Consider the following 26,485-nt stretch of genomic DNA (forward strand, 5'->3'; position numbering starts at 1 on the left):
CATTCTTGAGAGCCACATTCTGGTTTTTCATGACATTTTGACTCCATTTTCACATCTGGACCTTGCTGAAATGGAACAGCTGCTTTCTTTACATGAATTGTGTGCCAAACGAATTTGAGTGCAAAAATAATTGTTGATAGGAATATATGCTGATTTATGTGCTTCGACAATTAAGTAAATTGTTCAAGTTAATAAAAAAAATCTGCATTCGAACTTAATTTTGATAGCATTATTATGAATTACTGCAATGGTTGTACGAAACTGGGTAATTGGCATGCTTTCTGTGCCATGTTGTAATTACTGTTTTAGTGCTAGTCTTGCCATATAAATCTGTATTAACAAAACCATTCAGTAGGATGAGAGGGGATGGAAAATGTTGGTGGTGTGCAAAAAAAAAGGGGGGAAGGGAGATAAGTACAGAACAATGCTGCAAAGGTATGTGATGTGCAGTTGGTGGTATACTGTGACTTCATTTTTTCAAATCTTGTTGTCAGGGATCCTAGTTTGTAATGCTGTTACATGTTGGAGCTTTTTATACTATAGTGATGAGACAAGTAGTTCGAAGTCCTCTGTTTGCATTATGTAAAACTCATTCTTGGCAAGGAAAGTGTTTAAACTGGCGTACAGCTTAAATGACTCAACTTTTATAGTAGTCTCCCAACAGTGGATGTTAATCTGACTTTGAAGCAACTAACATTCTATTTTTTTTACTTCCTACAGCTTGTTTTGCATTTTGGACAAATGTGACATTCTAATTAATGAAATAATTTATCACATACATTTTGTTTTTGAACTGTCCAATGTACTTCGAATAAACTGGTATAGAGTTAATGTTACAAAAGTTAAATCAGAACTGAGCCTCAAGTAGACATTGCCATGCCATTTAAATACACTTGCAATATTGATTTACATTCCTTTGCATTATTACAAACATTATTTTGTCAAATTTATGATTAAAAATTTTAAGATTTGCAGAAATTACATAAGCTATAATTTATGATATGTTGTAAAGTATTTCCTCAGACAATAATATTATGAAATGTACTAAATGTTTCAAGAGAAATTGCATTAAGTTTCCCTAATACTAATGCTTTTAATTGATAGTGATATTACAGCAGTCAATTCAATGCTAAAATGAATGCGACTTCTGAGTGATATATTTATTCACAACTGGTTTCGATCATTGATTATCTTCACAATGGAAAAATATTGTGACAACTTCACATGCCATTCATGCTATTTAACCAGAAAAGATGCCGTAGCTGATTTGCAAACATAAGAAAATGATACTTCGTGCCATAATACTGGCTTGAGTAAATAGAAAACATTGAAAAATGAAACCGTGTGTCAGAAGTTTGTGAGCAGTGGTGCTTTGTGATGCAAGAGCCATGAATTGCTCACCACATTTCAAACTGTTTCCTTATCACATTTTCTCATACACATCACGACGTGTCCTGATAGTACCATCAATTAGCAGTTTGTCCCTTTGGCATGAATTCGTGCTGAACTAATCCTTTAAAATGGAATAAAACTATCAACTTGACTTTGACATTTGACCTGATGAGCTTTTTTGGTCTTTGAGAGCCTTTCATGACCGGTTGTGAAGATTGAACCTTGGTCTCAACGTCATAGTCGTAGAAACACATCTCATCACCAATAATGATTCTCTTAAGGAACGTCTCATTCTCATTTGCGCGATCCAACAGATCTTGAGATCGAGAGGCGAAGGTCTTTTTTGTCTTGGCTTGTGAACTGTGGGACCAACTCAGTGGCAACACGATGCAGTCCAAGCTGCTGTGTCAGGATTTCATGATGTGATCCACCTGAAACGTTATATTCTTGTGCAATCTCTCATTCAGTCAATCTTTGATTGGCATGCACAATTTCATTGATGTTCCTAACAGGCAGGAAGTTGATGAGTTTCTCCTTAAAATCTACTGGCATTATCTATGCGAATGTTGTACTTCATTAGAGAGCAAGAGCATTTCTCTGCATTAGCTGATGACACCAAGCGATACTCCCACGAAATTCTCCTTATGCTAGGCATCCTGTGTTTCCTCTCTCTTGCATGTAGGAAAGAACCTTAGCTTCAGGTTTCCGATATTTGCCACATTTCAGTCCCCCCGAGTGCTTTTCTCATTGAAGCTGCCTTCTTCCATTTCTCTTCTCAAGCAACCCAACATCACACATTAGAGTTGTTCAGCCTTTACTTACTTCCAGCCCCTCTGTTGGTTGTGATTATTGTGTAACACACAAATGTAAGTTTGAAGCTTGCGTCATAACTGTGCCAGATTCCTTGTGTTTGTGCTGATTTTCACTCTAAATGGTCTTTCATATCAACATAAATCAGGCTTTCTTACCAGTATCCAATTGAAACTGAATTATAAGGTAATGAAACAATATCTGTAGCCCTACACAATGTTAATGCCAATAAAATACCAGTAAAAGTTTGCATTGTAGCATAATGAGATTTCTTGCCACCTGTTTTGGTTACACACTAGTTGTTGCAAATGTGCATAACTTTTTTTTACAACAGATATGTGAAAAGGCCAGCTAGTGGATATAAGCCGCATCCAGACTCTTTTGAGTGTGAAATTTGGATAAAAAGTGCGGTTTATTTTCAGAATGATACATTAATCTGTTTCCAAGACACTACTCATTACATTCAGTTGCTTCTTCAAATCCTTGGCCGTCACTGACAGAGTTACAATCTCATCAGTATACCTTTGTTTTAGTTTCTTATCCTTGAACTTTAATCCTGTTACGAAATTACTCTTTGGTCTCATTTACTGCTTGCTGAGAGCACTGATGGAGTAACATTGGGCATGTGCCACAATACTGTCTCCTTTCTTAGCCACTGCATACCTTTCATGTCCTTGAACTTGTATAATTGTATTCTGGTTTCAGTACAAATTGTAACTTTTGATTCCCTGTATTTTATCCAAGCTTGCATCAAAATTTAGGGATTGTCAAAAACTTTCTCCAAATCTAGAAAAGCTGTAAATATAGATGTCTCTCTCTTCCCCTAAGGTAAGTTGTACGGTTATCTTTGCTGTACATGTGTAGTAAGTAGAAAGGTACTTACTTCTGGCAAGCCCACTTTTCTGCCTAATACTTTTGTAGCGGGTAGAAAAGCTAATTGGCAGTGGAGTGAGGAAGATGGGAGACAGTATGTTGGGTGTAGGTAGAGGTGGGATGATGTGGGGCAGAGAAGTATTGTCTTCACAGAGAGACAAGTGTACTTGCAGTAATTTACTATGGTTTGTAAGGTAACCACTGTAGACTGTTTACTCCACAGCTTGGTGCGTCTGCACACAAATGTGAGCCGCTCGCTGTCCCGGCTGGAGCCTTTCATCTTCTCAGAGTGGTTCTTCGATAACAAGAACACCCTGGCGCTACAGAAAAAGCTTTCGGAGAAGGACGCAGATTTATTCAATGTGGATGTCGGATCACTGCAGTGGGAGAACTACTTTATCGACTTAGCACAAGGAGTGCGACAGTACCTGAACAATGAACCGCCGAAGACACTTCCTGCTGCACGTCGCAAGGACACAATGTGAGTCTGATTGCGCTAGTTAGTGAGGTAGAAAGTAAGGCACAGAACTCTGACTCAAAGTAGTTGATGCGAGATCAATAGACATCACTAATGAAAGATCTGGAAACAAGTTATGTATCATTTTTATTCTTTTTCCCAGATAACAATTGTAATAGAATCTACATTAATCAAGAATCTTAGTTTCAAATGTTTGCACTAGAAATATATCTTATTATATCTATTTGGAGGCAGAAATTCTATTTCATTTTGCACACTTTCACACGTTATAGTCTTACAGAATTATTCATTGGAGCTTTGCATCTAAAGTAAAGAATTCATTCAGCAAAGGTGAGCAGTAAGAAAATGATATGAAGTGAAGAAACACACGTTATGCAAGGGATTAACTCAAAGATCTGGGAGTGTGTACATTAATTGCCAGCAGATTTAATTAGTAGCATTTGTTGCCAGTAATGAAAATCAGTGTCAGGTTAACTGTGATTTTCTCGACAGTAAAGTTTACAAAAATAATTTCCATGTACACTGTACATCTTTTTCTATGGTGTATATTGGAATTCTTATTCTGGTGAAAAGTCTAAGAAATTACAACAAACTCCCCTGAAGAGTGAAATCTAGATAACATGCAGATTCAATAGAAAACTGCCTACCCTGTTCACAACATTTATTGACAACGTTCCTCTCTTCTCAGACAGTATATGCTGCATTGCAAAAGTGAGGCACCCAGAAGGGGAAGAAGAAACAAAAAAGTTTCACGGGTTCAGAGGGTATGTGATATTATTTCAGTGATTACAAAATTGAGTCAAATTTAGAAAGTACTTTGCACATGGGAAACCAGTTATCAGTATGGTGTTGCACCCCATCTGGCCTGAAAGAATGCTTTGGTTTGGTTGGGAAGGGTGTCACAACTGTTGTAGCTTGTGATCGGTATCCCAGTTACCAGTATCGGACAGTTGATGTCAGAGTCGGCCCCACACATGTTCTATTTGGGACAGATCAGGGGATCCTGCTCACCACAGTAGTGCCTCAACATCACGCAGGCAGTTCACGAAGATACATTCCGTATGTCGACGAGCATTGTCCTGTTGAAAAATGGCGTATTGATACTGTCACCTGAGTGGTAGCATATGAGGATACAGGATGTCTGTGACATAGTGCTGTGCCATCACAGTTCCCTCAGTCACTACCAGCTGTAAACTGAAATCGTACCCAACAGCTCATCATACCGGAATACCTAGAGTAACACCTCTGTGCCTCTCCAAAACATTGGAAGAAGAGGGTCTCTGCCCAGGTCACTGCATTACTCACGGACGGTGATCATCTGTAGTATTGCAGAACTGCAGCAGATTAATCATCAGTAGTCTGTACTTCCTGGTCATCGAACCAGTTCAAATGCAGCCATTTGTGTTATGATATTAACGGCAGCCTACGTTTGCGTGTGCAAAGTTGCATTGACAGCTAAGTGTGTCTTCTGGGTGCTTCAGTTTTATGTTAGGCAATGTAGATAGCTGCTATTTGTTAAGAAATGTCATTCACATCTCCAGAGAGAAATATTTATTGTTTCTTACTGAGATAAAACTACTGTCTCTTTACCTAATTTGCTGAACATCTAAAGCCACGGTGTGATGAGCCATTGTGTATGACTTCAGTTTACAGTGCTTTCATAATTATTGTCGATACAACTGCCTCATGGTCTTTAATACCAGTTTCAATATAAACACCCACAAGAGGTCAGGTAGATTAGTTGCTGTTTCATATTATATACTTCCATCATGAATGGGGTTCCAAATATATATCTGACAGAAGAGTTGGCAAAAGAAGGTCCATAACAGTTGCAGTGGGCGTGGCACTGTTATTTCATGTGCCTGCCCCCAACTAGCTACATTAAAGAATTTTGAACATCTCTCTATGGTAATGCTTTAGTTGTCACAGCCCCGTAGAATACTATTGCTTCACCAGCAGCCATTTATAATTTGCAGTTGAAAGCTGGCAGCAGCACTGTAGCAGTCACGTATCTTCTGCTATGTGTATGTAGGTAGCTTTTACAGAAAACTAGTATTCTTTTGCAGCATGTCGTGTTACTCCTACCACTTACAAAATTTTTATTATCCCAGTTGATTTATGGATGATTAAAGTCTCCCATCAGTGATGACACATAATAGTGCAAGCTGAGGTCTTCTCTTAAAATTTTTGGTTTTGTTTGAGGATGAATGTGGTGCTAGATAGTAAGATCCAGTTATAAGTTTGAGTGTGCGCGCACACGCACACGCGCGCACGTGCGCACACACATGGCAACTGTCTACAGACACTCAGGCCCGACAGTGGTCTGTGCCTGTTTGTGATGTCGGCAGCAATCTGGATTGGATGGTGGGGGTAAGGATTAGGTGTGGAGTGAGGAGGGGGATGGATGGCAATGTAGAATTGGAAAAGATATGCTGCTGTGGAAGCAAGCAGGGCCAGGACAGTGGAGCTTTATTGTAGTAACACGGTTCATGTTTTACGTCGCACTTCAGAGTAGACCAGGAACTGTCTCGTAGGCATGCCCGATGTGAACTGACTGGGCACAGCCCGTGCTGCCTGAGTTGTTGTTGTTGTTGTTGTTGTTCCGCTGGCAGAGGTCGCGGCCAAATTTTCACGTGCCCTCTGGTGGACGGGACTCTATTTGCGGCAACTACCGTCCGTGATGCGCCGTGCCGATGTGCGCCTCCCGCGATCTTTCTGGTGGCTACTGCACTCCTCCTTCGGGGGGTGAAGCCACTGTGATCCACTGCATCGGAAGGTGGAGCGTCGTGCAGGAGTGATGACCTCCACGTCCATCGGAAGACTGGAGTCGAGGGGATCTGCCAACCCTCGAGCCGGAACCTTCGAATACGGCTGGAAGTGACCCACACGAAGAGGTCACCGTCGTCCCACCACCGGAACCCGGGACAGAACGGGAGACAGGCCGTCGAACTCTGGATCCTGGTCCACCCTTGGAGGGGCAATACCCAGTGGCGGGGACGATGGTGAAGGGACGACCGCAGGTGAACCAGCCTGCTGAGAAACCGGGCCTGCGAGGGGGGCCGGCTCTCGCTGGGGCATCGCTAAAGATGGCGATGCCGGTGCTGGAGCTACCGGAGGCTGCCCAGGCTGAGAGCCATCACAGTGCGCCGGAATCACATGGGGGGGGGGGGGGTGGGAGGGGTGGTAGCGTCCCCTGAGAAACCAACACAGGTGCCGGCAATGAGGAAGCCGGTGCCCGAGGGGTCGGAGGGTGGGTGCCCGAACGTGGACGTAGCTGATTTTGGTGACGACGTACCTCCCAGTCCCCCGTCTGCAAGGTATAGAGCCGGCGGCCATTTCGGCGCAGGACCACCGCCGGTATCCAACGTGGATTGCGACCAAACCCACGTGCCTAGACCGACATACCCGGTGGAAAGCGGGTACTCCGTTTTGCGAAGACTGGCGAGGACCGGGCCGAAGGAGGTGCAGCAGAGTCCTAGGTTGGCACCCATGGAGGAGCTCTGCGGGGCTGTGTTCTCCCATAGGTGTGGTCCGGTATGCTGTCAGGAAAAACGTCAACGCCTCCTCCGCAGGAAATTCGTGCACATACTTTTTCATCTGTGTCTTAAATGCGCGCACCATGCGCTCGGCTTCCCCATTCGATTGTGGATGAAAGGGGGGAGAGCAAACGTGCCGAATACCGAAGCGCCTACAAAAATCCTGGAAGGTCTGCAACATAAACTGAGGTCCCTTGTCAGAGACCAGGGTGACTGACAGACCTTCCACAGAAAAGAGTTTTGCTAGTGCCTGGATTACAACCTCTGAAGTGGTTGAGGAGCAGCAAACCACATATGGAAATTGGGAATAAGCATCAATGACAATGAGCCAAAAGCCATTGAGAAACGGGCCCGCAAAATCGATGTGAACACGTTCCCATGCCTGGGTTACAGGCGGCCATGAAGAGAACGCTGACCTGGGAGATGCCTGTTGGCTCGCACACTGGGAACAGGCGGCCACCAAGTGCTCAATTTCTCTGTCAATACCGGGCCAGTACACATGTCTGCGAGCCAAGGTTTTAGTACGGGAAATACCCCAGTGCCCCTCATGTAACAACGTGAGGACTTCCCGTCGCAAACTTGCAGGAACAACCACGTGAGGAGCTGTATCATCGGTAGCCAGAAGGAGAACTCCTTCCAAGACAGAGAGGCGGTCTTGTAGAACAAAATAATTACGAAGAGGATCCGAGGCCCGGCCTGGAGGTCGGGATGACCACCCCTGCGGAATGAGGCGAACTACTTGCTGGAGAACCGGGTCAGCTGCAGTTTCCTACAATAAAAGTAACAGGCCAAGTGACTTATTTGTAAGTCATGTCGGTAGTGAATTGACCCAGTAGGGGAATGAACTGTTTACCATAACCGCGTAGACGCCGGTAAACTGGCCCCAACGAGGGCGACCCAAGGTCGGAGTAAGTTTGTGCATTCAACAAAGAAACTGCCGCGCCCGTATCTACTTGCAGTTGTAATCGGTGCAACCGAACCGACACTCGATAAAGAGTTTGTGGGCCGATGCGTTGGGAGCCTAGCCTGATAAAACTTCCTGAATGTCAACGTCCATGTCCTCTGTAACTGCTTCCTTCGATTCTTTCGAGGCTGAGCGGCAAACTTTAGCAATGTGTCCTTTTTTATTACACTTGCGACAAACGGCCCAACGCTGGGGGCACTCTGACCAATCGTGATGTATATAGCACGACGCATAGGATGGTAACAGGGGCCGGCGGCCAGAACTCTGTTTACGCATCTTGCAGGAGCGGCCGTAATGGCCGGATTGTACCGCTCGCACGTTGTCCACCCCGGACGCAGTGGACGCGGCCGCGCCGCCCTGAACCGCCGTGACGTCGCACCACGCTTCCAACTGTTGACCGGCGGCGTGAGAGACTTCATACGATTGAGCAATGGACAGGACTTCCTCGAGGGAAGGGTCTTCTAACTGCAGGGCCTGTTGCCGGACCTCCCAATCAGGGGCTGAACGAACAATGACGTCGCGCGCCATAATGTGGGCATACGACTTTCGTGACTGCTCCGTGACAAAATGACACTTGCGACTAAGACCGTGCAGAGCAGCGGCCCACGCCTGGTAAGACTGATGGGGCTGCTTCTTGCATTGATAGAACTCGACCCTAGCCGCCACAAGATCCATGCGGCGGCGATAATATGAAGACAGTAATGAACACAATGCATCAAAAGACAAGGACGAGGGTTCTTGCAAAGGCGCTAGCTGCCGCAAAACTTGATACAGCGAGGGAGATATCCAAGACAAGAAAAGAGCACGACATACCTCCGCATCGGCAACATGAAACGCCTGGAAATGCTGCCAAAGGCGATGTTCATACGCGTCCCAATCCTCCGCTGTCTCGTCATACGTGGGAAAGGGAGGAGGGAATGGCGCTGGAGCAGACGGCGTCGAGAGCAATGCCGGAAACACTTGTTTCATGGTGACCATGAGCTCCGTCTGCTGCTCAACCAAAACCCGCACTAAATCCTCCATGCCGCGGATAAGCTGCGAAACCGGAACGACGACGCAACATGCGAAAGAACGATCCTACTCGTCGCCAGTTGTATAGTAACACGGTTCACGTTTTATGTCGCACTTCAGAGTAGACCGGGAACTGTCTCATAGGCATGCCCGATGTGAACTGACTGGGCACGGCCTGTGCTGCCTGAGTTGTTGTTGTTGTTGTTGTTGTTGTTGTTCCGCTGGCAGAGTTCGCAGCCGAATTCTCGCGTGCCCTCTGGTGTACGGGACTCTATTTGCGGCAACTACCATCCGTGACGCGTCGTGCCGATGTGCGCCTCCCGCGATCTTTCTGGTGGCTACTGCATTTATCCTCTCCCCACCATGTCCTTGCTCATACGCACAGAAGCACATTATCTTTCCCCACCTCTACCTTCCTGTCCCTCTCCCTCCTCGCCACATGCCTAATCCTTAACCCACCACCCACCCCAAATTGCTGCTCACATCACAAACAGGTGCAGCCTGCTGTCAGGCCAGAGTGGCCATAGACAGTAGCGCTGTCTGTGTGTGTGTGTGTGTGTGTGTGTGTGTGTGTGTGTGTGTGTGTGTGTGTGTGTGTGGGCCTCGCGCGCGCATCTGTGTGTGCGTGTGTGTTTTGAAGAAAGAGTTCTTTGCCTGAAAGCTGCAATTTTAGCAGTCTTTTCATTGCGTCTCTCTACAACTGAACACCATCTAGATGTGTTGAGTAGCAATCTACCCTTTTCATATTGCTGTTATTCCATTCTGGACTTTTAGTTATTTTGTTTCACATGTAGCTTCAATCTCTGTGTATCTGGATTTGAGTTTCTCGTCTGTTGTGACAAATGCACCATCTCCATTGCCCATTAGCCTGTTGTTTCAATTTTGAACCTTCCATAAGACTCAGATCAGGGAGACCACAATGGGTTCTGGTAACAGTGTTGCAGATTGTGAGCATGTTCAAACTCTGTAAGCAAGCCTGGTCTCCTCAAACTTTTGTCAGTTGTTGGAATGATCAGTGTTTGACCTCAAAGCCTAGATGACAGGCATTGCTTGTTGTGTATGCCACAGTCTACAATGGCTGCACCCTCTTACTTCAGTGGTTGCTGGCACAGGCCATTCGACATATTGAATGAGGCTTGCAAGCATACACACTGAGTACATTGTTTAGCTGCTGAAAGAACATCCGTGGCAGTTAGCCACTGGTACTACGTGGGTGTTTGTTGTTATGCCATGTTGGTTGCCTGTCTGCGAGTATCACATGTGAAAATTTTAGAGCTGTTGGAATGCAGCACGTCTGAAGTGTGAAAAAAAATGCTAATACCTAGGGGGGGAATGGAAAACTTTCTTTGTAATTAAAAGGAAAAGATGTGGAAATACACTTCATATGTTGAGATAAATCAAAAGATGGTGGTGTTTCAGTGTTTATTAATATATTTTAATGCATAAATTCATTTCTTACATGTGTTTTAAGGAAGAGGGTAGACTTCAGTCTTTAGAGTGCATCCACGTCTTGTATGTCATTGTCAGTATCTTCACCATTTCTGTTGCTGCTGCTATCATCCCCTAACCTTGTTATTAACCCTTCCAGCCTTTCTCCCAATGCACCTTCTTGTTGCCATGCCTCTTCCAAGATGTGCCAAGTATGTTTGATAATGTTCTATTTTGCAGAAGTGATACTGCCCAGTTCATCACTCACTATCAATTCAGTGCCTTTTAATTAAAAACTTTTATTTCCATCTGTAACATATAATTCCAGCAGAGACATAGTGGAAGGCACAACACACTATGCCCATTTTCTTCCGCAATTTTGTCACTTTCGTAAACGGTATACACAATCTGTGCTCTTTAACAGTATCCATCAGTTCTACCATTCTCATTTCCCCATCAAATGAATCTATGCTGTTCTTCTCTAGCCAGTCCACTATGTACTCTTCCTGCTGCTGCAAGCAGGGGCTTCGTTTAACTGAATCAAGTGATATGGTACATCTTCCAGTATTATAATGGAATTCTTTTCCATGTTCAGAAGCAAAGGGTGTATGAACTACTCTTTAAATTTCATCGCTGTCATTTCCTCATGGCATTCTCCAGATTCCTTCAACGTAAACAGCAACAAAGCATTTGGTACAACTCACTGATTGTTTCAGCTTGTAAGAGAATGAGTCAGCTGCCTTTTCCAACGAGAGCTTTTGTTGTTCCTCGTGCTCTGTCATCAGTCAATGCATTTGGTCTGAAATGACCAGCATTTAGCTACATTTTGTCCAATGAATTGATTTTGTGAGATGTACTCTTAGATACTTCCCCCCAAAAAAAATAATCTCCAGGCAATGATATGCTTTTCCAGCAGAACTCATCTTCCTGAAAAAGTTTTGCATCAAAACCATGTCTTCTTCAGTACAACTGCAAAACTGGCTTTCCCTCTGAAAAACAACTCACTATCTCGTAGCCAGAGAAGCAGCTCCGTCTGGGTTGGATATTCTTTCCATGCACAAAAGTCATATATTTGTCACCAAAGTGTGTTTTCTTGAAATTATCCTGCTCTGTTGCTTTAGCAGCACGGAATCTGGTTTACGCTGTAGTCAAAAGAGGAGCAGGTGGCTCCTGTAGATCTCCAGCACAGTTGTCCCTCATTATTTTCTCCACAAAAGTCATTCCAGTTTTCAGAGCAGCAACTAGTGGTTTAACGACTTTAGACAACCATATAAAAGGCCCGCTGTATGCTCTTTTTGACTCAAAATAGTGTTGTATGTTATATATGAGCTCATGAGGTTATATATGACATTGACACTTTAAGGTAGCACCAGTACCTACTTTCCTACAGCTAGAGAAAGAACCGCATCACCTAAGTTTGAAATTAATGACAATGTGCACAGCACTCTTACCATGAACTGAATGGGTAACTCATGATCTGTGACAAATGATGAAAAGTGGCAGATGCTTTGTGGTTACTGAGAAAACATGGCAGCATGTGCCATCTTGGATGATAGGGGTGGCAACTTGACACCATCATCATGGCAACATTTATGATTTAGGGAGCTCAGATTTGCACTTGGTTCCCTTCCACACAATGTGATCCAACAAGTGGAGTATCAGGGACATTCCTTTAATGGCCCGACTGTAGGTGCTCTTTCTTATCTCGTGCTTCCATTTTTATAAGTTTGTCGTATGTTCAAAATGCCCAAACAAATTGATCCATACCCTTCTGACATAGCTTATGCTTGACACGGAACGTATCAGGCTTGCCAACAGGTGTCGTGTTCACACTGGCTCTGTTTCAGTTACAGTAGGAGACAGCACTCAAACGTCATTATAACGGGGTAAAGGAAGATTCTGTGGCATCGACTACATAATTATCAGTTACAGCATCTGTCACTTATACACGCATCTCGGCAGATGACATTTAGGAACCTCAAATTAACCTGATGTAATAGTATCTATGGCTTGGAGGTGGTCACTGGATGAAAACTGGTTGCTCATAAAAGAGGGCACATTGCAGCAGTTTTGAATGGTTTTGTCGTGCTGTTGTTTAAATACAATGCAGCTGTGCTGTGCTTTTTAAAGGAGACATATCCTGTACTTACTGTAGAGGCTGCATTGCCCACTGCATGGGACAGCTCTTGAGGTACCTTTGGTGTTTTTAGTATGTCCCTCCTGTTAGCCCTCTCAGCATGCCAGCCACTTGGCAGTAACTGGACATCAGTGAGTTCCACTTCCAGCTGCTAACAATCAGCAACTAACTTGTCCCACACTCAAGAACAGCATTCACAGTGGGGCTGCATTGCGGCTGGTTTGATGTTTTACCAAACTAACACTGCTGCAGTTAACAACCAACAAACTGATTTTTGTTACAAAAAGAGTAAAATTTGGGATAAAATTTACTGATTTCCTAAAGCTATCTAGGAACTCAAGATTCTTGTCACTAGCCAACTCACTACAGTGAAATCTCCTTGGCTTATTTTTGAAAGGACTACTGATTCTGAATGTCATAAGCAGGAAAATTTACTATGTAAAAATGCTTAATTTGGAAATGATTCAATTTTTTTCATCTTTGAAAATGCAGAACTAAGTGTGCTGTGTTTGGGCTAATACGGGATCTCAAAATGCGACAAGTCCTGTTGTGATGTAACAGTAAATTATAATTCAAAACGTGCCTTTCAGAAATCACATTTGAAATATCAAACCCAGAAACTCTCAAAATTATGTATCAGTATACAAGAAGCAAAAATGTGACAAACGTGGTGATACTGGCTAAATCCAGTGTATCGAAAGTGTACACTTGTGAAATCAGCCATGCAGGAGAGTCATGTGACTTGAGAGACAACCTCGCATGTGATTACAATAAATAAAAACACAATAAAATTCCAGTTTTGTTACACTTTCTTTTAAAAAGTGAATGTCATTTGTTTAGCATCTCTTCATTAGTGAATCTCACCTGCTAACCAAAAGAGGCTCGTCTTTCAAACTAACTGTTAGTGTATTGTACAGCCTAATTACGCTACAGCATGATAACATACATAGTCCTGTTATCACAAAAGTTTGAAAAACATATCAATTATTGACTTTTTATCTTTTGTCTTGATTTTAATATTGTGTTGTCTATCTTAGTTAATATGTTCCTCACTTCTCCATCAATTACAAAACTCAAAACATAACTCTTAACTGTGTCCATTGCTTCAGTAGTTTTTGATAGTGTATTAACAGTTCATCCTCATCTTCATTTTCCTCTCGTTTCTCTGCCATCTGTTCCAGCAACACTTCATTTGTCATGGACTGACAGACAGCAACACTTTCATCATACTCAGAACATTCATCGAAGCTAAGGTACTAAGTTTTTTCCCTCGTCCCATTATTTGCTGCCATTGTTCAGCTGCTATTATTTGATTTTCTGGAGTGATGTCAACTGCAAGTACCTGATGAAGGCTAGCCTACTGGAAGCATTTTGAGATTGTGCTTTCTTGCTCTGAATTCCACGTTCTTCTTACAAAATGCCTAGTGTCAAGGATCATAACCTTTCTGGTTGTGGAATGAAGACAAGCCAGCCTGTTCTGTACAAGAATCTTCCTGTATTTTTGTTTCAGACATTTAATGATGTTTTGGTCAAGTGGCTGAAGGTGGCTTGTACAACTGGGGAAGAAACACTACATTTGTGTTATGTAGACTGGTGATACAGAACTTTACCCATGGTCTATTAGTAGTGTCTTTGATCCGTAATCAAAATGTCCTCGGTCCCAGGTTTAAGCCCTGCTATCGCATAAATTTTGAATAAAAATCCGCAGCAATTGTGGTCAAAGACATCTGGCATAAGAAGCCACCCTCATGCTGCCAATGGCTTTGTCAAATAGGGCGGAGGATTGGACAGGGATTTAGGGCACTTTCTTGCCCTTGGGGTGTATTTAGCCTGTAAGGCAATTATGTCACACGAGTTGCGCATTTGCAAAATCTCTTTAAAACGTGGACAACTGAATGTGTGCTCGCGACCCTGATCCCAAGTTTCACGGAGTCTACAGGAGCAGTAGCATGGTAGATTTAAGTGCAGTATCTTTCAGATTACATTTAACAGCATTCAAAGAAAAATAACCACAAAATCCACAAGGTGTTGAAATTTAGGGTGTTCACATGCTCCTGTGCTCTTACACAGCAGCCGCCACTGGTGGATAGGAAGGTAGGACAGAGAGTGTGATACTGTGAACAGTTCAGCGATAGGGTTGTTCTCATCACAGTTGGCAGCAAAGTAACACTGACAATGATAGCTCAAGTGTACATGCTGACATTGCAAGTCCGAGATGAACAGATGAAGTATATGAGGATACTGAATGGGTAATTCGGTACATAAAGGCAGATGAAAATCTAATAAGTCATTGGGGATTGGAATGTGGTGGTAGTGGAAGGAGTAGAAGAAAGGGTTATGAGAGAACATGGGCTTGGCAGTAGGAATGAGTGAAGAAAAGAACTAATTGAATTGTGCCATAAATTTCAGCTATTAATAAAGAATACTCTGTTCAAGAATCACAAAAGGAACATATACTTGGAAGAGGTCAGGAGATACGGGAAGATTTCAGGTAGATATTCCGGAATCATATACTTGACTGTAGGGCATACCCAGGAACAGATATAGATTCAGATCACAAATTAGTAATGATGGAGAGTCTAATCAGGAAGAATTAGTATGCAGTGAAGTGGGATACAAAAGTACCAAGGAATGAAGAGATACACTTAGTTTTTTGAGGTTATAGATACTGTGATAAGAAACAGCTCATTAGGCAGTTCAATTAAAGAGGAATGAACATCTCTAAAAAGGGCAGTCACATAAGTTGGAAAGAAAAATATAGGCACAAAGGAGCTAACTGCAAAGAAACCATGGGTAATATAAGAAACACTTCAGCTGATAGACAGAAGAAGGGAATGCAAAAATTTTCAGGGAAATTCTGAAGTACAGAAATTAAGTAAGTTGGAAGTCCAGGGAAGCAAAGGCGAAATGGTGGCATGACAAATGCAAACTAACTGAAATAGAAATGGTTGTTGGAATTACTGGCTCAGCTCATAGGAAAGTCCTAGCAACCTTCTGTGAAATTAAAAGCGAGGATAGTAACATCATGACTGCATTGGCAATTCCAATGTCAAATGAAGAGGAGATTGTGGATAGGTGGAAAGAAAGTAAGTTAAAGGCTTCTATGAGGGAGAAGACTTACCTGATGACATGATACAAGAAGAAGAAACAGGAGTCCATATAGAAGAGGTAGGGGATCCAGTATTAGAATCAGAATTTAAGAGAGATGTGAATGACTTAAGATTGAATAAGGCAGAAGCAATAGATAACATTCCATCAGAATTTCTAAAATCATTGGGAGAAGTTGCAACAAAGTGGCTGTCCACATTGGTGTGTAGAATGTATGAGTTTGGCGATACGCCATATGACCTGTGGAAAAACATCATCCAAACAATTCTGAAGATTGCAAGAGCTGACAAGTGCAAGAATCATCGCACAATCATTGTAACAGCTCATGCATCCAAGTTGCTGACAAGAATAATATATAGAAGAATGGAAAAGAAAATTGAGAATACGTTACATGACAATCAGTTTGGCTTTAGGAAAGATAAAGGCACCAGAGAGGCAGTTCCGATGTTGCAGTTGATGATGGAACCAAGACTACAGAAAAATCAGCACACCTTCTTAGAATTTGGCGACCTAAAAAAAGCATTTGACATTGTCAAATGATGCAAGAAGTTTGAAGTTCTGAGAAGAGTAGAAGAAACAGAATGAAGTGCTTCGATTAGAAAGGATGTAAGACAGGGATGGCGTCTTGTGCCCCTTTATTCAATCTATACATTGAAGTAACAACAACAGAAATAAAAGAAAGGTTCAGAGTGGAATTAAAATCCAGGGAGAAAGGATTCAGTGATAAGGTTTGCTGATGACATTGCTATCCTTAGTGAAAGTGAAGAAGAATTAAAAGATTTGCTGAATGGAATGAACAGTCTAATGAGTACGGTATATGGATTGAGAGTAGATTGAAGAAAGATGAAAGTAATGAGAAGTAGCAGAAATGAGAACAGTGAGGAACTTAAAACCAGGATTGATGGTCACGAAGTAGATGAAGTTAAAGAATACACCTCACTAGGCAGCAAAATAACCAAGTAACAATGAGGACATAAAAAGCAGACTAGCACTGGCAAAAAGGGCAGTTCCTGGCCAAGAGAAGTATATTGATATCAAACATAGGCCTTAATTTGAGGAAGACATTACTGAGAATGTATGTTTGGAGCACAGCATTGTATATGGAAATAAAATGTGGGGTGTGGGGAAAATCAGAACAGAAGAGAATCAAAGCATCTGAGATGTGGGCTACAGAAGAATGTTGAAACTTAGGTGAAATGATAAAATAAGGAGGTTTTCTGGAGAATTTGTGGGGAAAGGAATTATGGGAAACACTGACAGGAAGTACAGACGGGATGGTAGGACATACACTCCTGGAAATGGAAAAAAGAACACATTGACACCGGTGTGTCAGACCCACCATACTTGCTCCGGACACTGCGAGAGGGCTGTACAAGCAATGATCACACGCACGGCACAGCGGACACACCAGGAACCGCGGTGTTGGCCGTCGAATGGCGCTAGCTGCGCAGCATTTGTGCACCACCGCCGACAGTGTCAGCCAGTTTGCCGTGGCATACGGAGCTCCATCGCAGTCTTTAACACTGGTAGCATGCCGCTACTGCGTGGATGTGAACCGTATGTGCAGTTGACGGACTTTGAGCGAGGGCGTATAGTGGGCATGCGGGAGGCCGGGTGGACGTACCGCCGAATTGCTCAACACGTGGGGCGTGAGGTCTCCACAGTACATCGATGTTGTCGCCAGTGGTCGGCGGAAGGTGCACGTGCCCATCGACCTGGGACCGGACCGCAGCGACGCACGGATGCACGCCAAGACCGTAGGATCCTACGCAGTGCCGTAGGGGACCGCACCGCCACTTCCCAGCAAATTAGGGACACTGTTGCTCCTGGGGTATCGGCGAGGACCATTCGCAACCGTCTCCATGAAGCTGGGCTACGGTCCCGCACACCGTTAGGCCGTCTTCCGCTCACGCCCCAACATCGTGCAGCCCGCCTCCAGTGGTGTCGCGACAGGCGTGAATGGAGGGGCGAATGGAGACGTGTCGTCTTCAGCGATGAGAGTCCCTTCTGCCTTGGTGCCAATGATGGTCGTATGCATGTTTGGCGCCGTGCAGGTGAGCGCCACAATCAGGACTGCATACGACCGAGGCACACAGGGCCAACACCCGGCATCATGGTGTGGGGAGCGATCTCCTACACTAGCCGTACACCACTGGTGATCGTCGAGGGGACACTGAATAGTGCACGGTACATCCAAACCGTCATCGAACCCATCGTTCTACCATTCCTAGACCGGCAAGGGAACTTGCTGTTCCAACAGGACAATGCAAGTCCGCATGTATCCCGCGCCACCCAACGTGCTCTAGAAGGTGTAAGTCAACTACCCTGGCCAGCAAGATCTCCGGATCTGTCCCCCATTGAGCATGTTTGGGACTGGATGAAGCGTCGTCTCACGCGGTCTGCACGTCCAGCACGAACGCTGGTCCAACTGAGGCGCCAGGTGGAAATGGCATGGCAAGCCGTTCCACAGGACTACATCCAGCATCTCTACGATCGTCTCCATGGGAGAATAGCAGCCTGCATTGCTGCGAAAGGTGGATATACACTATACTAGTGCCGACATTGTGCATGCTCTGTTGCCTGTGTCTATGTGCCTGTGGTTCTGTCAGTGTGATCATGTGATGTATCTGACCCCAGGAATGTGTCAATAAAGTTTCCCCTTCCTGGGACAATGAATTCACGGTGTTCTTATTTCAATTTCCAGGAGTGTATGTTACGACATCACGAAATAACTTCCATGTTGGTAGAGGAAGCTGTAGTTGGTAAAAACTATAGAGGAAGACATAGATTAGAATACATCCAGTGAATGATTAAGGATGTAGGTTGCAAATGCTACTCAGAGATGAAGAGGCTGCCATAGGAGAGGAATTCCTGGTGGGCTGCATCAAACCAGTCAGAAGACTGATGACTCAAGAAAAGAAAAGAACCGAAAAGGCATTGCATATCTTGCAGATGCATTCTCACTGGTCAATAAACAGGATGGTTTTCCATTTGTAACAACCAACATTGCATCCCAGGCACTCAAGGATTGTTTGAATATAGTTTTTATCGCCCATGCATTTTCATTACATATACAGGCTGATTTACGAAGATATGCAAATTGTTTAATATGTTATTCTACAAGTAAAACTAAAGAAAAAAGTTCATACAAACATAGGTCCGCAAGTGTTTAGTTACGGCTAATAAAAGATTTTGCCTGAAATTTAGCAATTTCACTAATATGAAGCCATCGCAAAACTGTATGAGGTTAAAGCAAAGCATGATTTCCATGTATTTTGTTGTTATTGGTCTGGTGAATCTAATAAGATGTGTCCCAGATGTGTATCTGTAGTAATTTCCAGAACATCCAGAGAAGCAAAGATTATTATACAAGTAAATTTGTTTACTTTCCATTAGGAATCTAGAAACATTTAGGTCATTGTTGGCAGCCATTAGCGAGTTGTTGCAGTCATTTCTTAACTTTGAAATGAGTTAGTTTTCTTTGTTGTTCAGTGAAAGAACATTAGACAAAATTATGAACAATCTTGTGAAACTGAAATGAGCAACAAAATCTGTTCCTACATGTACAGCTAAAAGCATTGAACTCAGTGGAGACATTTTTGAACGTTTATTGTGAATGTTCTGTGAAATTGTATGTACACTGTACAACTTACTTAACATTGAGTTTTGTTTTTTCTGGTTTAACATGAATTCACATGTGCTATGATATTAATAAAAGCAGATTATCTGACACATTCATACCGTTTCAGTTAACATTATTACCATCATTTTTCCAAAATTAAATTATCTACAACTTCTGTTGAAAACTTTGTGCAGTTGTCTGGAATTTAAAATACAAATTGGGCCAAGTAGTTAAAAAAAAATAAAAAAAATTATGAAATTACTACTTTGCTTCTCTGGATGTTCTGGAAACTGCTGCAGATACACATCTGGCTCATATTTTATTACATTCACCAGACCAATAATAACAAAGTAAATGGAAATCGTGCTTTACTTTAACCTCATGCAGTTTTGCGATGGCTTCATATTAGCGAAGTTGCTAAATTTCAGGCAAAATCTTTTATTAGCCATAACTCCATAACTATACATTCGCAGACCTATGTTTAATAAACATTTTTAGTTAGTTTTACTTGTAGAATAACATATTAAAATATTTGCGTATCTTTGTGAATCACCACGTATATCGACAGGAACATGTCTTAACATTTTTGAAGTAGCACGGACTCTTCACCTTTCCAGTTATCAGCGGCACCAACATTTCCATTCCACTTTCATTACAATGTAACAAAACAGTTAGTGTTTCTTTACTAAATTTTCACAGTTCAGGTGATAAAATAAGGCTGTCTCATCTGCATTAAATCATTATAGGGGCTGAACTTATCCATGGCTGATGGAAGAGTATTTTTACGTGATCGAACAGTGTCAATGTTCGTGCTTCTAGCCTTACCTTGAATACATTTATACACTAAATTATGTCTCTTCTTGAACCTTTCAATCCTAACGATGCCATAAAATCTGCGAGCCCCAACTTTTGTGTCAAATATATTGCTTTAGCACAAACTGTTGTATTGTCAATCTCAGTGTTTGAAAAACTAGCTTGTTTTATCTACTGTAGCAGCTTGTTCTCCAGTTCTGGAAACTGACTGCCGCACACTTCTATTTGTTTGCTGTTTCCTCCTTCTAAAAATGCTACTTCAATTATTTTTGTTTTGCTCACTTTTGTATTTAATGTTGGTGGAGGAATGTCCAGTTTTTGTCGAATGTTAACTTGTTTCCTGTGTTAATTTTTGTCCATTTCCTGAGTACTTTTCTGCATTTCTTCATTTGTTAATTGTCTCACTGTCTCTCTATCCGTGATGAACCAGTACACTGTTTAACACAAAGAAACCACGGACTGAGAATCAGTCAAACACTAAACATGAACAAAGGAGCCTAGCGACTGAAGTACATGCTGTTTAGTTTGTTTGGCCGCTACAGAAGTCAGAAGTCGTCAGAGCGACTGCCGACCTACATGAACTAGTTCATTGCTTAATTTCTACCACAGCGAATGATCTGTATGAGCTGCTGATTGCCTGCATGGAATAGCGATGTCTCCCGGCACATTTTTGCACCATGCAGCCACAAACATTCTACTCCCAGCACTCTCATAACACTCGGCAGCAAAAGTTGCAGTGTTCAAACAGTACCGATATCATCTAATTTGAACTTGAGAAGGTGGGAGGGAGAACGCACACACAAGTCAGTTTAGGATGGAACTGTGACTACACTGGACAAGTGCAGTCCTCAACAATCAGTCATTCTTTCTCAGCCTGTCTGGTATGTCTTCCCTGATCTGGGGTTCTGGGTGACTTACCCGTACTCTACTTCTTTTCCGAAACATCTCCAGTCCTTTTCCTTCATCACTCTTCCTTCCCCGTCAACCTTCTGTCAGAAGAAGGAGCCACTGGCTGCAAAATCATGGAAATGTAAAATCTTTTTTTATATGTGTATTTGCCTGCAGCCACTTGGTGAGTAGTTTTTTATCTATCAAATTACATTATATTGTCAAAAATCAATTATTTTCTTTGTTACAACCAGAATACTGTATGAGCTGTAATGTGTCATTTCTAACTGGGGTTTGGGCATTTGCAGATTGTCATTAACTGCCCCAACCCTTGAGAAATCCTATTGGAAACGTATGCTGTAGTGTGCTGGATGCCTTGTCAAACAGTACTTACTTACTTACTTACTGAAGGATGGATGGATGGATGTAAGATGTAAAGATTGTTTCTGCGTCTTGCTTTTACTGGCTAGCTGCTGCTGTTGACACTAAGTGAGAGTGTGAAGTAAGTGGCATAAGTCAGTAGCTGTACTGTGGCATAATTGTGAGAAACCTGAATTTGGTAAATAATGCCTCATTTAATTACCAGCCTTTGAGTTAAAAATATAGTTTGTGGCTGTATTGAGTTGATGCAAAACAAATTGCAAAATGATTTAGAAAAGATATCTGAATGGTACAAAACTTGGCAATTGACCTTAAATAATGAAAAGTGTGAGATCATTCACATGAATGCTAAAACGAATCCACTAACCTTCGGTTACACGGTAAGTCAGTCTAACCTAAAAGCCATAAATTCAACTAAATATCTAGCAACTACAATTATGAACAATTTAAATTGGAACGAACACATAGAAAATGTTGCGGGGAATGCAAACCAAAGACTGCGTTTTATTTCCAGAACACTTAGAAAATGTTACAGATCTATTATAGAGCCTGTTTACACTATGCTTGTCCATCATTTTTTGGAGTACTGCTGCACGGTCTGGGATCCTTACCAGAAAGGATTAAGGCAGTACATAGAGAAAGTTCAGAGAAGAGGAGCACATTTTGTATTATCGTGAAGTAGGGGAGAGTGTGTCAAGGACTGATACAAGATTTGGAATGGACAGTATTAAAAATGAAGCCATTTTTTTGTTGCAGTGGAATCTTCTCATGAAATTTCAATCGCTAACTTTCTCCTCCGAATGCGAAAATATTTTGTTGACGCCATTCTACATAGAGATAAACGATCATCATAATAAAATAAGGAAAATCAGAGCTTGCTTGGAAAGATATAGGTGTTTGTCTTTTCCGCACACTGTTCAAGAGTGGAATAATAGAGAATTATTGTTAATGTGGTTTGATGTACCCTGTGCCACCCTCTGAAGTGTGATTTGCAGAGTATCGATGTAGATTATCGCACATTGTGGTGGGGAATCAAGTCAAGCGAAGTAAAAAAGTTTGATCATCTCGTGCAGTAAATGTGGACATATTCTAATTGTTAAAATAGCATTCATATCATAAAGGAGGCCACAAATAAGTGCCTCTTGCGAGATTTCCTTTTCTGCCCTTAGCCTCAGATGTCTAGTATCTCCTGCTTCACTAAACATACCACCATTGTAAGAGAGCTGTATGTCACTATGAACAGAATCCTGTGTAACAAATTTTTACTCAGGAACGCTTACACTCAAGTGTGTGTGGAACCTGTATGAACAGGTCTAACACGAGATGTTGAACATATGGCAGGAACGATCTCAAGTCTGGAACAGTCTGACATAATCATTGTGAGAGACTCGGCAACCATTTAGATATTTAAAATGTATCATTTATTTTGCTGTCACAGTTGGATATTTTTATGTGGTTTGACTAGTTTCGTTTGCCTGTGTAGCCAAGTGGACCCGGATTCGATTTGTGATACTGCCAGACATTTTTCCTCGGTGGGAGAACTGGACTGGGGTTCACTCAGTCGTGTGACGCCAAGTGAGGAGCTATCCGATTGACACACAGTGACTCCAAGGTAGAAACACCGACAACAGCCAGCATGTGGTGTGCTAACCCCATGCCCCTCTGTACTGCATCCAGTCAACTATTGTATGGTCTTCAGGGCCTGATTGTAGGGTTCTTATGACTAGTATTGTTCAAAGTTGATCACCTTCAGATCTGTGTAGTTGTGTAAGCAACTCGTCATACCCATACGGAACAACTGTAATTCCATATAGATGCAACTAGTTGCTTACACAACCTCATACATGTGAAGATGGTCTATTGTGATCAGCACTAGTCACAACAAAAATTGATGTGGAAGTGTGAATGAAAAATAAAACATACATTTTTAAAGGCCACATGTCTGTCTGACCCACAAGAGTGTGTCACAGAGCTGCTGAAAAATTTTAACGGCACACGCTTAAAAATAAATGTGAGCTGTCCTGTGAAAGCCTGCTTACGAAATTTCAAGAACCAGTATCAAGTGAGGACTCTTAAGAATATGCCACGGACCCCTATGTATTGCTCCTTTACAGACTGAAAAGACAAGACCCATTGCAATGCGCATACATGAATTCAGGCAGTCATTCTTTCTGCACTCCATATGTGATGGGAACAGGAAGAAACCTTAACACATGCTTGTGGCATCTGCCATGCACTACATAGTTCTTTGCTGAGTATGGATGTGGATGTAAACTGTCCTGAAGTTAGCACTGTTTTGTGCATTTAATATTGTCAAGTTTTTCACTATGAAATTTTAGTCTTGAGAAAATGAGCTACTTGTTTTGTACCATGGAAGTGACAGGCCTGGTGTTTTCTTTGCAGCCTGCTGGTGGCCCACCTGTCCCTGCAGGCAGTGCTGTACGGCCTGCTGTGGTGGGCGGTGTCCAGTGCGCTCAACGCGTCGTTCGCCGGCACGGGCTGGGCTGTCATCATCGCGTACATCCTGTTCAGTTTCTTATAAATAATTTGCGTAGCATGAGAGCTGTTGCTGTGCACTGCAGTGATTTGTTATTAGGAAGAGTTTAGATCTGGGGGACGTGGCCGGAGAGAGAGAGAGAGAGAGAGAGAGAGAGAGAGAGAGAGAGAGAGAGAGATGAGGGGGGAGGGGGTGGCATGTTTGTGGCTGTTTTTATCTTTCAGCAATATAGGAACAAGGTGAGGGAGGCAATAAGAATTTCCTAATACAGTTTTGTTATATGGATGGTATTCAGAACAATGTTAATGCTTTATATTATGTTTCCTTTAACAGATACAGATAATAAACATTTCTGTAACTACATTGTTACTGGTTATCTCAGTAATTGATTTGTACCAATTTTTGTAAGTAAATATGCTTAAGAAAACTTTTGGGTGTATTTTTTTCCCAAGATAAGTAAAATGTGGCTGACTCCTGTATTTACATGCACACAGAAAAATACTTTGCTTCTGGATCCATGCAGTACAGCAAGCAGTAAGGTAACGCCAGTAATCGACAAATAGATTTGAAATTATGATGGTTAAGGTAGTTGACAGACAGGATCTGTTTTAATAATCATTTCTTTCTATATCTTTCTTTTTCATTTGAGAAAGAACCCAGGATATAGGTGTTAAGTTTTCCACTTTGCCAAAGGATGACATTAAGATGGGGGAGGGGGGAGAGAGAGAGAGAGAGAGAGAGAGAGAGAGAGAGAGAGAGAGAGAGAGAGAGAGAGATCTGTAGCATGCAACTGCAGATAGGCACTGCCTAACGGCTGCAATCTTCTCCTGTCAAGTGTAGTATCTGAGGGTATTGACCTCAGCTATATGCAGGAGCTGATGGAAAAAAAGTGGGTACGGGGGGAGCTGCTCGCGCCACGTGCAGAACCAAGTGGGCCACACTGTGGCGTAGAAGCTGCTGTTTTGCTTCACTACATGGATGTGTGTTACTGTTCAGTTTCTGTGTTACCTTCTTGTAGAATTTAACATGTGCATTTCTCAGTCCCACCTGATTTTTGCTGATGTGAATGATGCCACTGGCATTTTCAACAAGAGGAGATTGTAGATAGCAGTAGAGTTGTTTTAATGGGTAACAAATTCAGATTCGTAAATTACTGAAGCTAGTCACTCACCAATTTTAATTTGTATATATATGTGAATGAGCCCATTAGGACTACGCAAAGTACTTAGTGGCGTGCATTTGCCTTTCTTTGTGCGCATACTTCTGTCATTCTTTTGCTGTGGGCTTCTTTTTTTTTCTTGAGACCACGTTGTTCCCGTCTTCTTCTTTGGTTTCTGGTCTTGGTCAACTTGCTACTTGTGAATTTTGGATCTGAATATTTTCATGTTTTGGATATCCTTTGGTGTAATTCCTGCTAGTTTCAGACCTGTTTTGATTTTGCCAATCCATTTCATTGGATCTGTTTTAGATTTACTCATGTTTTCATAGAATTCAACTATTTGCTTTGTAAGTCTGTCCGGATTCATTCTTTTGATGTGTCCATAGTATCTTAATCTGCATTTTCTAATATCACTGTGAATATTAGATTATTGTTTGATTTCCTGTTTACCTCTGAGCCGATACTGTTCATCTACAAGGTTTGGGCCTAAAAATTTTCATATGATCTTCCGTTCCTTTTTCTGAATGTGTTATATGTCTGTTTTCCTGTTTAAAATTAGTGTATGTGATCTGTATAGGCATTCTGGTTTTATGACGGTATTGTAATGTCGTAGTTTTGTGTGCTTGGAGACACAGTTTTTATTGTAGATATTTTGAGTGAGTCTATAAGCTGTTTCCATCCTTTGGCACCTGACTTTGTTGGCTTTTGTTTCTTTTCCATTTTCCTGAATCATTTCACCGAGATATTTAAATTGTGGGACTTATTTAATTTTGCCATATTTTGTCTCCATGGATTTTGGTGCTTGTTTGTTGCAAGTCATATATTCCGTCTTTACAAAAGATACTTGCAGGCCGACTTTTTCCGTAGTTTCTTTCAGGAGTTCAATCTGTTTTTTGGCTGTTGAAACATTGTGACTTAAGATGGCTAGATTGTCTGCAAATGCTAAGCAATCTACTGTTAATTTTCTTGTGCTGAGAGTAATTGGTTGGTCTATCTTGTGGACTGCTTTTTAATTTATATGTAATAAACAAAATTGGTTGTTAAACAAACCACATGACTATAGAAACAAGCAGCTAAAGCAGGCCTACAGATCTCTATCAAGAAGACACAGTATGTGAGAAACACAAGGCAGCTCCTAGTTGGATGACAATAGGAGGAGGGAAAATTGTACACTTGAATTTCTATACACGTGGGTCATATAGACCCAAGGGATTAAAAATGTAATAAGGAAAGCTGTAACAAGGAGGGAGAGTGTATTTTTTCCCATTTTAGCCTTAAGCTATGTAAAATGTATAGGAAAAACAGTGGTTAACTTTCCAGTGCTTGATTTTAAATATGAGACATCTGTTATCAAAACTGTATGTGTCTATTCAGTTTGAAGTTGAGAA

The 26,485-nt window shown here is 42.1% G+C and overlaps 1 protein-coding gene across 3 annotated transcripts in view; it reads left to right on the forward strand.

Moving 5' to 3' along the window:
* The window catches only part of LOC126418914 (putative fatty acyl-CoA reductase CG8306), a 175,041-nt gene extending 150,676 nt beyond the window's left edge, over positions 1-24,365 (forward strand). For all 3 annotated transcript variants that reach the window (XM_050085938.1, XM_050085937.1, XM_050085939.1), the window contains 2 exons: positions 3,299-3,556; positions 23,845-24,365. In XM_050085938.1, coding sequence (XP_049941895.1) covers positions 3,299-3,556; positions 23,845-23,983 — 397 coding nt within the window. In that variant the 3' untranslated portion in view covers positions 23,984-24,365. The remainder of the gene's footprint in view (positions 1-3,298; positions 3,557-23,844) is intronic.
* Positions 24,366-26,485: the final 2,120 nt, after the last annotated feature.

Source organism: Schistocerca serialis, chromosome 9 (genome assembly GCF_023864345.2).
Source record: "Schistocerca serialis cubense isolate TAMUIC-IGC-003099 chromosome 9, iqSchSeri2.2, whole genome shotgun sequence".
Taxonomy (NCBI): domain Eukaryota; kingdom Metazoa; phylum Arthropoda; class Insecta; order Orthoptera; family Acrididae; genus Schistocerca; species Schistocerca serialis.